At 41.5% G+C, this 12,156-nt stretch overlaps 1 protein-coding gene across 2 annotated transcripts in view; it reads left to right on the top strand.

Moving 5' to 3' along the window:
- LOC137369176 (E3 ubiquitin-protein ligase MARCHF3) overlaps positions 1-12,156 on the top strand; it is an 89,363-nt gene that overhangs the window by 41,174 nt on the left and 36,033 nt on the right. For both annotated transcript variants that reach the window (XM_068029951.1, XM_068029950.1), the window contains exon 2: positions 11,666-11,905. In XM_068029951.1, coding sequence (XP_067886052.1) covers positions 11,718-11,905 — 188 coding nt within the window. In that variant the 5' untranslated portion in view covers positions 11,666-11,717. The remainder of the gene's footprint in view (positions 1-11,665; positions 11,906-12,156) is intronic.

Genomic DNA, 12,156 nt, shown 5'->3' with positions numbered 1-12,156 from the left:
AGATAAATATTTTCCCTTTCATTACATTTTAAAGGAAACCCTTCAGAATTGTAAGTAAACCTCAAATTTATAATCTATAATCCGTTGAATTACATTTTGATCATTTGATGGTTGAAAATGGCTTCCTTGATGAGGCAGGATAAAGACTATCAGGCTCGCTATCATTGTAAGTTCCTGCAAATATTGCGTAAGCAAAATAGGAAATTGTGCCAATTATGGGACTTTAGAAATGGGGTCCAGACAACTGCAAATCATTGACAAATGTGTAGGCAGATATATGCATATATGTATATCTGTGTGTCTGGGTTGGTTGGTCGGTCAAATTTAGAGTATATAATATTTCATCACCTGGCTGATAACTCTGCTTTCTATCTCTACATGTGGCATCAATCCAGAATTCCAAATGTTAGTGCTAGCAGCCTCCAATCACATTTTCAGAATGGCCAGTGAGAAAAGAAGAGCTAGTTACTGAGATAACATAGAAAATAGGAGCAGGAGTAGGTGTTTTGGCCTCAACTGCTTTCTGTGGTAGCAAATTCCACAGGCTCACCACTCTCTGGGTGAAGTAATTTCTCCTCATCTCAATCCTGAAAGGTTTACCCCGTATCCTTAGACAATGAACCCTGGTTCTGGACTCCCCCACCATTGGGAACATCCTTCCTGCATCTACCCTGTCAAGTCCTGTTAGAATTTTATAGGTTTCTATGAAATCCCCCCTCACTCTTAACCCCAGCAAATATAAATCCTAACTGACTCAAGAGTGCAAACTAACATTATTATACAAGGATCCTAACGTTATGTGGCTTAGGCTCGTGTTATTTTAAATCCTTCCCTGGAAAATGTTTGTTTCCAAAGTAGCGCAACTTATTGTTAAGGTTGAAACCATTTGTTACAGTTTTGCAGAACAAAAATGGTTGCACATTGTCAGGCAAACACCCCACCTTAAAGGCCTGCTACCCGACCCGAACCTGACGGCACCCGACGACATGTGTTGGGTTCGGGTCAGGTCGCTCTTCCGGGTCGGACATGCACAGTACTCCACAGATTCTGAGTTTGCGCAGTGAGCGTCTCTATGAAGTCATCATGCTCATGCTGCAACAGTGCAGCTTTCTTCCATTCCATCCATCCAAGAATGGTAAGTACAGTGAGTGCACTATGCTCGGGTCGAGCGCAGGAAAAAATGGAAGGACTTGGGCAGGGTCAGGCTCTGGTCCGGTGTGGTTCTGTCGGGTTCAGGTCGGGTTTTTTATTTTTCCAGACCCGTGCAGGCCTTTACGCCACCTACCTGTGGCAACGCAGGTAAATAGAGTGGTCAAGAAGGCATACGGCATGCTTTCCTTCATCGGACGGGGTATTGAGTACAAGGGTTGGCAGGTCATGTTACAGTTGTATAGGACTTTGGTTCGGCCACATTTGGAATACTGCATGCAGTTCTGGTTGCCACATTACCAAAAGGATGTGGATGCTTTGGAGAGGGTGCAGAGGAGGTTCACCAGGATGTTGCCTGGTATGGAGGGCGCTAGCTATGAAGAGAGGTTGAGTAGATTAGGATTATTTTCATTAGAAAGGCAGAGGTTGTGGGGGGACCTGATTGAGGTGTACAAAATCATGGGTATAGACAGGGTGGATAGCAAGTAGCTTTTTCCCAGAGTGGGGGATTCAAATACTAAGGGCCACGAGTTCAAAGTGAGAGGGGAAAAGTTTAGGGGGGATATGCATGGAAAGTTCTTTACGCAGAGGGTGGTGGATGCCTGGAACGCATTGCCAGCGGAGGTGGTAGATGCGAACACGATAGCGTCTTTTAAGATGTATCTAGACAGATACGTGAATGGGCAGGAAGTAAAGAGATACAGACCCTTAGAAAATAGGCGACATGTTTAGGTAGAGGATCTGGATCGGCGCAGGCTTGGAGGGCCGAAGGGCCTGTTCCTGTGCTGTAATTTTCTTTGTTCTTTGTACCAAGACTGAGGAACACATTATTTCGTCACATGAGCTTTAAAACTTAAAATTGCAAGCCCCTAACTGGAAGGACATTTGCATAGTACCAGACAGTGTTGAAACAAAGGAACCAGTCCCTGCTCCAATACACAAAAGAGACCTGGTCAAACCAGTTGGTCATGTGACCACCTGCTGGCCAACTAGGAGTTTTAAACTGGAAAAACTGATTTTGAACTCCGAACGCCGTGTGCTCCTGGAACTGGAGCAAGAATTACCTCCTCTCCTGTCTGCCTGCTCCCATCTCCTTCCCATGGAACTGAATCTTGTGAAAACACGTGAACTTCAAAGAGAAAAAAGTCTCCTACGTGAACAAGGTTTAAGCAGAATACTGGGCCCCAATGAAACACAAGAACTACCTACAAAAGGACTATACTGTGAGCCCGAAGCACAGTAATGAGATGTTGCCTCAAACTGTTCCACTTTATCTTCTCTTTTCTGCCCCTATCTGCATGTGTATATCGCATGCGCATGCTAGCGTGGGCGCGTTGTATATCTAGGCGGGAACTGTATTAAAGTTTAAGTAAGTTTAATAAATTTCACTTTTCTCCTTTAAACCTGGTGTGTTGGTTTCTTTGCATTATAATTGGAAAGCTGTGAACAAGGATTTACACAAAGGGGGAGCTCAAAACAGTGTGTTTAAAAGTAAAACCCTGTTACAATAAGACCAGGTGACAATAGTAACAGACCCCTAGACACACTTTTCACCTGGTTGTAACAACGTGAATTTCCATATCAGAAGTGTTCCAGGATTAAAGTTCTGACCATCAATCTAAGGCACTAGTTTTGTGAGCTTGTAACCTAAGCAAAAATAGTCCTCTCACATTTGCTCACTGCAGAAAGTGACAAAACCTTTTAAAGCTATATCTGGGAAAAATTATGAAACCAGTTGTCAGCTGATGCTGTGGTTGGATTTCCAATTAAAGAGAAGAAAGGGAGGTTAGTTCTCTCTCAACTGGAAACTTAAAACCACAGCATCCGCTGACCATGATTGCTCACATAATTTCTCACTCTTAAAGTACTATTTCCAAATTTCCTTTTTTAATGGACTTAGTTTTGCAGGAAAATGTGAACAGTACGGTATCTCAATTGTTACTTGAATCACTTGTCTTCTACATTCATCCTGTGCATTGATTAATTGCCATGTGTATTAAATAATAATTGTATCACAACCATTGCTCAATTCATTTACAGTTTTTGTTTTAATTGTGGTTTGCTCAGAAGTGCTTTGGGCTGTGTACTATTTTCTAGCTATTGATATGGCTCCTGACTTTAATTTTTGCTTGGTGTGGGAGATTAATGGCAATTCAGGTTTTTGTTTCACCCGTGATTCTTCATCTTCCATATGTATGGAAGTCAATTTTAAGTCACTATTTGGTTCATTTGAAATGTCACTTAAATGCATAACAGATATGCAAGTTTCATAAAGGAAAAATAACTCAATAGTCCTGCACAGCTAATATGGTAAGTTTTAAAATATCCCTTACAAAATGCTATTATCACCAAGTTGCTCTTTGATTCAAAGAAGTGTATACATTTCAACTAGCTTTGTTTCTAATATTCATTCTTAACTGAAATAGTGGCCGGAATTTTACGCTGCCCACTCCTCCTCCTGCCCCAGGCCAATTAAGGCCCCTAAATGGCCAGTTAATGGCTGTTTAAGGGCCGCCGCCACGGGGAATTTACCCTTGGCTGGTCGGGTGGCCCAGGCCTGAGAAAAGCAGGCGGCTTTCTGACGGCCTGGGGTGGGGGGGGGGGGGGGGGGGGGTCGGTCCCTCATGATCAGGCACCCTGTGCCCGATGGAGGACCACCCCCGAATGACCTCCCTTGCCTCACCGGTGCTCAACCAATCACCCCTGGGGAGGCTACAACAACTTACCTTTTCCCAGGGTGTCCACCATTCCCTTGTTGATGCTGAGTTGCAGTCCCTACAGTGGCTACCGCGCCCAGTAGCGCTTCTGGCCCACTGATTGGCCGGCAGCTCCATTAGGCGGGACTTCCTGCCTCAATAAGGTAGAAGTCCCGCCTCAGACCAGTTAAGGGTCTGGGAACCGTAAAATGTGGTCTGGATGCCCAGACCAAACGGAGGCAGGATCGCCACCGACTTTTCGGTTGGTGGATGTCTCCCATCCGAAAGTAAAATTCCAGCCAGTATTTCTAAGTTCAGTAAGTTAGGCTGCATTGTACAGTATTTGGTAGCAGTAAAGAGCACAACGGTATTGTTCTCTCAGTCCTTTACCATTTTCCTGTACTGGGTGGACAATGTGATTTGACAGTCCAGGGCGCCATGATCAGGGCTTGCATCTCATCTTGCCATCATGTAGCCACTCTGGATCGACTGGTGCTGCTTAAAAAGCTGAACATTTGGTTAAATTCCCATATGGAGTGATATGGCAAATGTTAACATAGTCTGTGGCCTCTTGCATAGGTACACTGTCACTCCTGGAGATGCAGAAAGGTGGCAAACTAGTTTTTGAACATCCTTCGGCTGGTCTCTCCCAGTGCTTTATCAGACTGAGTAAATCAAATTCTATTTTTAAATACATGGGATCTGAAAGGGTGCTTTGGGGACCACATTCTTCATTTCCATCCAGTCTCCTTGAAAAACGAGAACAGTTAGCTTTTATATAGAATGATTTTGAGTGTCATTGTCAAATACCACACCAAGGATAGACAGACTCTACGGTGAGAAGCAGGCACCTCCATCTTACTGATATCTAAGTAAATATGTTTTCTTAGAAACATTATTAAAACATTGTTTACACACAGCACTTTCATATTGAGTATTATATAGTATTAAAACTTAGATGAGTGAGTCCATGATTACTAATTCATTTGTAAAGGAATCCTCAACCAAAAAATGTTTGAGAACCACTGTTAGAATGTTAAAGAATCTCAAAAAGGACTTTTGCTTCTTTTACAGACACTGAAGTATTGCATCTGAATGAAATTAAACATTGAGGAACAGGCCATGTATTCACTGAAATTTATGTAAAATACATTGGCATTTATTGTTGAATTTCAAGTGGCTGTGTGTTTGTTTTGCCCAATTGTATTGACGAACACCTGTTCAGATCGGAAGGAGAAAAAAATGGAACATCATGCATTATATTTTTTCATGAAGCTTTGTAATGAGCATCACCTACTGTTGAGATATGTATGGCCCACAATCCACATCGTGTTCATCTTTTCACGGAAACCTCTTGGTAGAAAGTATAATGTGACTGTACTAAATTTCATAGTAATTGTCAATTGAAAGATATTATACCATGATGGTGGTTGCAATAGAAAACATTAGTATAACTATTTACACCATTTTTGTTTTAATATAGCAACTACATAGATTTTAACATGAAGTATGGAGCAGCTATCCTCTGCCAAAATTGGAGTTGTGCCAGGTCAGGGAACTGAAGCTGTGCATTTTCCGCTCCTGCAATTTGACCTCGTTTCCCTGACTCGGCCTACCTTTTTTCAAAATGTACAGAATTTTTTTAATTCTACAGGAAAGTCCCATTTCACTTCAAGCCTATGAGATTATACTTTTATTTTTAAAAAAAATACTAAGCCACCCAGTACATTCCAATACAGTTCAAATTTGTTTAATTTTATTCTACAAAATAAAATGCCATTTTAAGAGTGACTTCTTTAGTCTTCAGTTATCTGAGCAGTTGAAATCAGTTCTTTCCTGAAATGTGTATTGCAACAAAAACAAGATGTTGCTGGAAAAAGGGACATACTGTTGAAGCTTTTCATCTTGCACTCATCAGGACAGATGCGAGAGTGCCAAATTCCAATAAGAGCAACAACATTTACTGCATGAGAAAAGGTGCTGATTGGTTGGCAAGTCGACTCTGGTTGAGGTGTAATCATGGAGATTGTACCAGGGAACTATTGTCCCCCATGCTTTGTTTAATTCAAAAAAAGGTGCAACGCCTGAATATGTTCCTTTTGCCTGCAGAGGACTGGTCCCTACGTATGAATATATGTAGCTTCTGGCAAGCATATAAGTGAGCCACATTATGAGCCCAACTGATGATCTTAAATTGGTTGTTAGTGTAATTCTTAGCACACTCAGGATTGCTCAGTAAATGCTGTCCAATCGCAAAATCACATCTAATGTTAGACATTGTGTTCTGAGTTTTACAAGTACGGGCTGGTTGAGTATGGGAACGTTAGATGTGATTCCACCAGAGAAAAGGTAGGCTTCATCAACTGGTTACTGGCTAGCTGGAACTCTTGTTGCAGCTGAGATATATAGTTGCATTATAAATACAGCCATCGTCTATATGAAACTACTCATCAATGCTAAGAAACTTTGGTAGGGATCAGATAATCTCTTACAAGCTGCCAACTAAATTGTGACTGATACACCGACTTGTATTTATATAGTGCCTTTAATGTAACAAAACATTCCAGGGCACTTCACGGCATTGGAAAAACAAAATATGACACCGAGCCACATAAGATAATAAGGCAAATGACTAAAAGCTTGGTCAAAGAGGTAGGTTTTAAGGAGTATCTTAACGGAGGAAAGTAAAGTAGTGAGGTGGAAAGATTTAAGGAATTAATTCCAGACCTTCGGGCCTGGGGAGCTGAAGGCATAGCCACCGATGGTGCAACCATTTAAAACCTGAACGCTCGAGGCCAGAGGTGCACAGATGCCTTGGAGGGTTGTGGGACGACCATAAGAGTTGGCTACCTTAAGCTGTAAAAGTGAAGGTCACTGGAGGAAGTGATGTCATGCCACACATGACCAGGGAGTTGAACGTGTAGCCTGAAAGAGTGAGATGTGTTTGGATGTGGCTCGTGCAATAACTGTTTGTGTATATATATGTTCTAGTTAGGTTATAATAGAAACCCACATTTTCTTTGGATATGACTTGTAGTTCTGTGAATCTTACAATAGTTCACATATCAAAGGAACAAGGAATATTACAGTAATCTCCTCCAGCACTACAAAGGAAAGGAGGGGTCAGGACAGGGAGGGATGAGAATTTTTAAATCCAGGCATTGCTTAACCGGGAGCCAGTGTAGGTCAGCGAGCACGGGTGATTGACTTCGGCAGCAGAGTTTTGGATGACTCAAGTTTACAAAATATGGGAGGCTATCCAGGAGTGCATTAGATTTGCATCATCTGATTTCCCCCCTTCCCTTCTTCCTCAACACATACACATGCATACATACTCTCTGAACTAGTATAGCTAAAAATATTAGTTTTTAAAACCCATAGCTTTTGCTCTTGTCACCAACAGCATCTGAATAGCAAATATGGTGGGAGCCAGGGGGAATTTTTTTCGGCATGCAGATGGTGGATTTTTTTGAGCTAATTGAATTGGGCATAATTCAATTATTTTGAGAATTCACTGATTAAAGGTTGATTTGACTTCAGAATTCGCTTTGGCATGTATACCACAACAGGCAATGTTTCATTCTCTTGAACTTGTTGAATAAATACCATTGTTGAAGGCGACAATCTCAAAGATGTACTGAGTGAGTTCTGTACAGTTAAAGCTATTGTCCTTGAAGTGAGACATTAAACAACATCGTCTGCCTGCTGGGCTGACCCCGGCGACCCCGCATCACCTACTTGTGTTCTGGGGTTCCAGCGCTGGGCCTGGGTCTGAAGCCTCTGCAGTACCGGCAGTGGCTACCACTCCTGGTGGCACTGCTGAGCTGCCAGCCCTGAGATTGGCACTGATTAAGTCTTTAAAGGGATGGGGATCCCACCTCAGACTTTCACTCCAAAAGACTGGAGGATCAATCCGGGGGGCTGAATAAATGCAGAGGCGGGGTTTCACCCCGGCGCCAGGAGCACTGCCTCCTACATAAAATCCAGCCCAAAAGTTTCAAACTAACCGCTTCTTTGACACAACTAGGAAATACCATGATCAATAAGGAAAGCATTAACTTGAAATGAGTTGTCTCATTGAAATAGTAATTTGACCAATGCACCTTTTGTACTCTGTTACTCTCATTAAATACAATTCACGTCGTATAAAAAGTCGCAGGATTTGTCTTGACAGCATAAGCTATTGTGCTGAAGTCATTGAACTGGGAGCTAATTTCATTTGTCAAATTGATTACCTTACTGGTGTTTGTATTACCATAGCTGTTAAAAGTTACAAAAAATCAGCTTTCAACGAATGGTTTTACAGCATGTGATCACCAAACCTGATTTTACCAAGTAAAACACCTCGCTGTTTTTGGGCACTGCTACTCTAAATAATGCTGTGAATGAGAGTGGCAATCTATTGGGTATGCCCCTTCAAGTAACTTATTCCCTGTACATTATAGTTTCAACCTTTCATATCTGAGGACATTATACAGAATATCAAACTGCTTTCAGGATTCAAGGGAATTTTTGATGTAGAAAATCAGTCTGGTGCTAAGACAGTGCTTGTTGCAAGCACCTGAAAATCTTTGCCAGGTTACTGTGCCATTGCCTCCTTGTGTTGTTAATTCAACGATTAAATGACAAACTACCTTTTAAAGGTAAATGAGGGTGAGCTCTTTCTCAATCTCCAAAACCCTAATGTTCCTTGAATGAATAGTGTTTCAAGGTTTCAGATAATATGGTGAATATTCCTCATTGGCTACTGTTATTAGAGTGACATTAAATTGCTATCCATACACACTGATAAATTGCACTAAATACTTGAATTTTTCAATAATGCACTGGTCCCATTTATCTTGACACACTTTAATGTGTCTCTTTCCATGTTGTTCCCGGTTAATAGATGTTTACATTAGTAACTGATGAAATATATGACTACTTTATTATTCATTTCTATGCCTCTTTTATACAATATAATAAAAATTGGCTACTGATTTTAGTTTAGAAATGTGCATACACCAAAAACAGTTTCTTTAATCATCTTCGTCACCCTCCCTTTTTTTGCCTCAGCACCTCGCCCCCCCGCCCCACTACCACCCCCTAACTTTGACAGTTGTGCCTATCCCTCTCCTATAATCTCATACCTGAACCTTTGCAGCTTTTATAACATTTGCCCTGCCTTCTCATAGTGATTTTAATTTTATGTTGTCCATTTCATCGGAAATGCAGCTAAACCATGTGCAGCCTACATATGAATGACCTGCATATATCATTGAATAAATAGGACAATGCTTATCTCTTTTTTTAAAATTTGTTTAGTCATCACTTGCTTTTGTAAACCTTATTGGCCTTTTCAGCTATTTGTAACGCTATGTCCCTGACTGCTGGGGACCATTTCCAAGGACTTCTGGGGGCAGCTTCCTGCTTCCCAGGTTCCTGCCCCATGCCCATGGTCAATTAGTGGATATGGCCAGATTTGGCTAGGAGCATGAGGAAATCTCTTGGGAATGAGGCCCAGCCATTAAAAACTCTGTCATCTTCACCCACTTTGGGGTTCTCGCATACCATTACCGATTCCATGTTCGTATCAGGGCCATTGATTTTAACAGCATAGAAGGGGGCTATTCACTGTGCTTGTTAAAAGAGCTAGTCACGTAGTCTCTCTCTGTCTCCTTTTTCCTCATATCCTTTTGAATATTTAATTTCCAAATGTTTATCCACTTTCCTTTTAAACGCTAATTATGGATTCTGCTTCTACCACGTTTTCTTACATTTCATGTCCAAATGACGACCTGTATTTAAATATCGTCTCATCCTCTATCTTGGTTGTGTTGGTAATCTTAAATTTGTGCTGTTATTGATCCACTGATCACTGGAAATAGCCTTTCTCTCTTTACCTTCCCAAAACCCTGTGTAATTGTGAACACCACTATCAGGTTTTGTCTTAAATTTCTTGATTAAAAAGAGCTCCAGTTTCTCTAGTCTCTTTTATACCTCTGCTGCTTGGTATCATTTTAGTGAATCATTTGTATCCTCTCTGTGCCTTGACATCCTTCCTAAAGTAATGCCTCCATAATTGGCTGTAATATTCTATTCAATATTCAGCTTAATTATTGATTTGTAATGGGTTAGTATTACCTCTGGCTTTTGGTATGTCTCAACCCAGCTATAAGTAGTTAGAGTCATAGAATTATACAGCACAGAAACAGGCCCTTCGGCCCATCGTGCTTGTACCGGCCATCAAGCACCTATCTATTCTAATCACATTTTCTAGCACTTGGCCCGTAGCCTTGTATGCTATGGCGTTTCAGGTGCTCATCTAAATACTACGACAATGTTGTGAGGGTTCCTGCCTCTACCACCCCTTCAGGTAGTGTGTTTCAGATTCCAATCACCCTCTGGGTGAAAAGAAATGTTTCCTCAAATCCCCTCTAAACCTCCTGCCCCTTACCTTAAATCTGTGCCCCCTGGTTATTGACCCCTCTGCTAAGGGAAAAAGTTTCTTCCTATCTATGCCCCTCATAATTTTGTATACCTCAATCAGGTCCCCCCTCAGCCTTCTCTGCTCTAAGGGAAACAACCCTAGCCTATCCAGGCTCTCTTTATAGCTGAAATTCTCTAGCCCAGGCAACATCCTGGTGAATCTCCTCTGCACCCTCTCCAGTGCAATCACATCCTTCCTATAACTGCGGTGACCAGAACTGTACACAGTACTCCAGCTGTGGCCTAACTAGCATTTTATACAGCTCCATCATAACCTCCCTGCTGTTGTATTCTATGCCTTGGCTAATAAAGGCAAGTATCCCATATCTACCTGTGCTGCTGCCTTCAGTGATCTATGGACACATACACCAAGGTCCCTCTGATCCTCTGTACTTCCTAGGATCCTACCATCCATTATATATTTCCTTGCCTTGTTAGTCCTCCCAAAATGCATCACCTTACACTTCTCAGAATTAAATTCCATTTGCCACTGCTCTGCCCATCTTACTAGCCCATCTATATCGTCCTGTAATCTAAGGTTGTCCTCTTCACTATTTACGACACCACCAATTTTCGTGTCATCTGCGAACTTACTGATCATAACTCCTAGATTCACATCTAAATCATTAATGTACACTACAAACCGCAAGGGTCCCAGCAGCGATCCCTGTGGTACACCACTGGTCACAGGCTTCCACTCGCAATAACAACCCTTGACCATCACCTTCTGCCTCCTGCCACTAAGCCAATTTTGGATCCAATTTGCTAAATTGCCCTGAATCCCATGGGCTCTTACCTTCTTAACCAATCTCCCATGCGGGACCTTATGAAAAGCCTTACTGAAGTCCATGTAGACTACATCAACTGCCATCTACACATCTAGTCACTTCCTCAAAATTCAATCAAGTTTGTTAGTTGCAACTCCAAAGCATAAAAGTACCCTGAAGTGGCACTAAGTGTCACTAACATAAGGTGGTTATTTGGGAAATGGTAGCTGTTGCTCAGTGCAGTTTGAGGGGGTCATGAATATTGTTCTTTGGTTAGCACTAAAGCACTTTTGTTGAAGTTTTATTCTGCATCAAATTCATTCTCTACAAGGCTTGGCAGTGTTTGTTGCTGACACTGGATGTGAAGAATGGGAAAACCCTGATTCCGATCAGCCCAAAACTCCTATCTTCCACCTACCAATCCCTTCCCATCATCCTCAAAAAAGAGAAAATTTAGATTTGCTATATTAACTGTTTAGTCAACCCATGCATATGATGCAGAAAACAGTGTTTGGGATTATTTTTCTTACAACTGTGTGACCCAGATTTTAATTATTTCAATCTTTTTTCCCGACTTTCTTTTAGATGGCAGTATGAATATGATTCACACTAACTGACGAAGCAGTTGCTTGTTGCCATGACAACTAGCCGTTGCAGTCACTTTCCTGAGGTCCTTCCAGACTGCACTAGCCTGGTTCCTTTAGTAAAAACAGTGGAAGATTCTGCTGATGTCGTGAATGGACAACCACAATATGTAATGCAAGTTTCAGCTAAAGACGGGCAGCTGCTGTCAACAACAGTAGTTAGGACGCTGGACTCACACAGGTACTGGAAATTTTCTATAGAACACTTCTTCAGTAATGCAAAGGAAGAAAAAATATATTTTGAACCCAGATGTAAAAATGAGTCTGTTCAGATTTTTTGTTAATGATGTAATCCAATTATATTGTCCTAATTTTGATTTCTAGCTTAAATTATGTTAATCAAGTTACTGACCTTGTACCTTGGAAACAAACATTGAATTTTTCCAGACAGCTAGCAGACATAGTTTCTACTGCGCAACAAGACTGTGTTTA

Source organism: Heterodontus francisci, chromosome 4 (genome assembly GCF_036365525.1).
Source record: "Heterodontus francisci isolate sHetFra1 chromosome 4, sHetFra1.hap1, whole genome shotgun sequence".
Lineage (NCBI taxonomy): Eukaryota > Metazoa > Chordata > Chondrichthyes > Heterodontiformes > Heterodontidae > Heterodontus > Heterodontus francisci.
The sequence above is the reverse complement of the archived record's forward strand: the minus strand, read 5'-3'. Positions and strand labels throughout refer to the sequence as shown.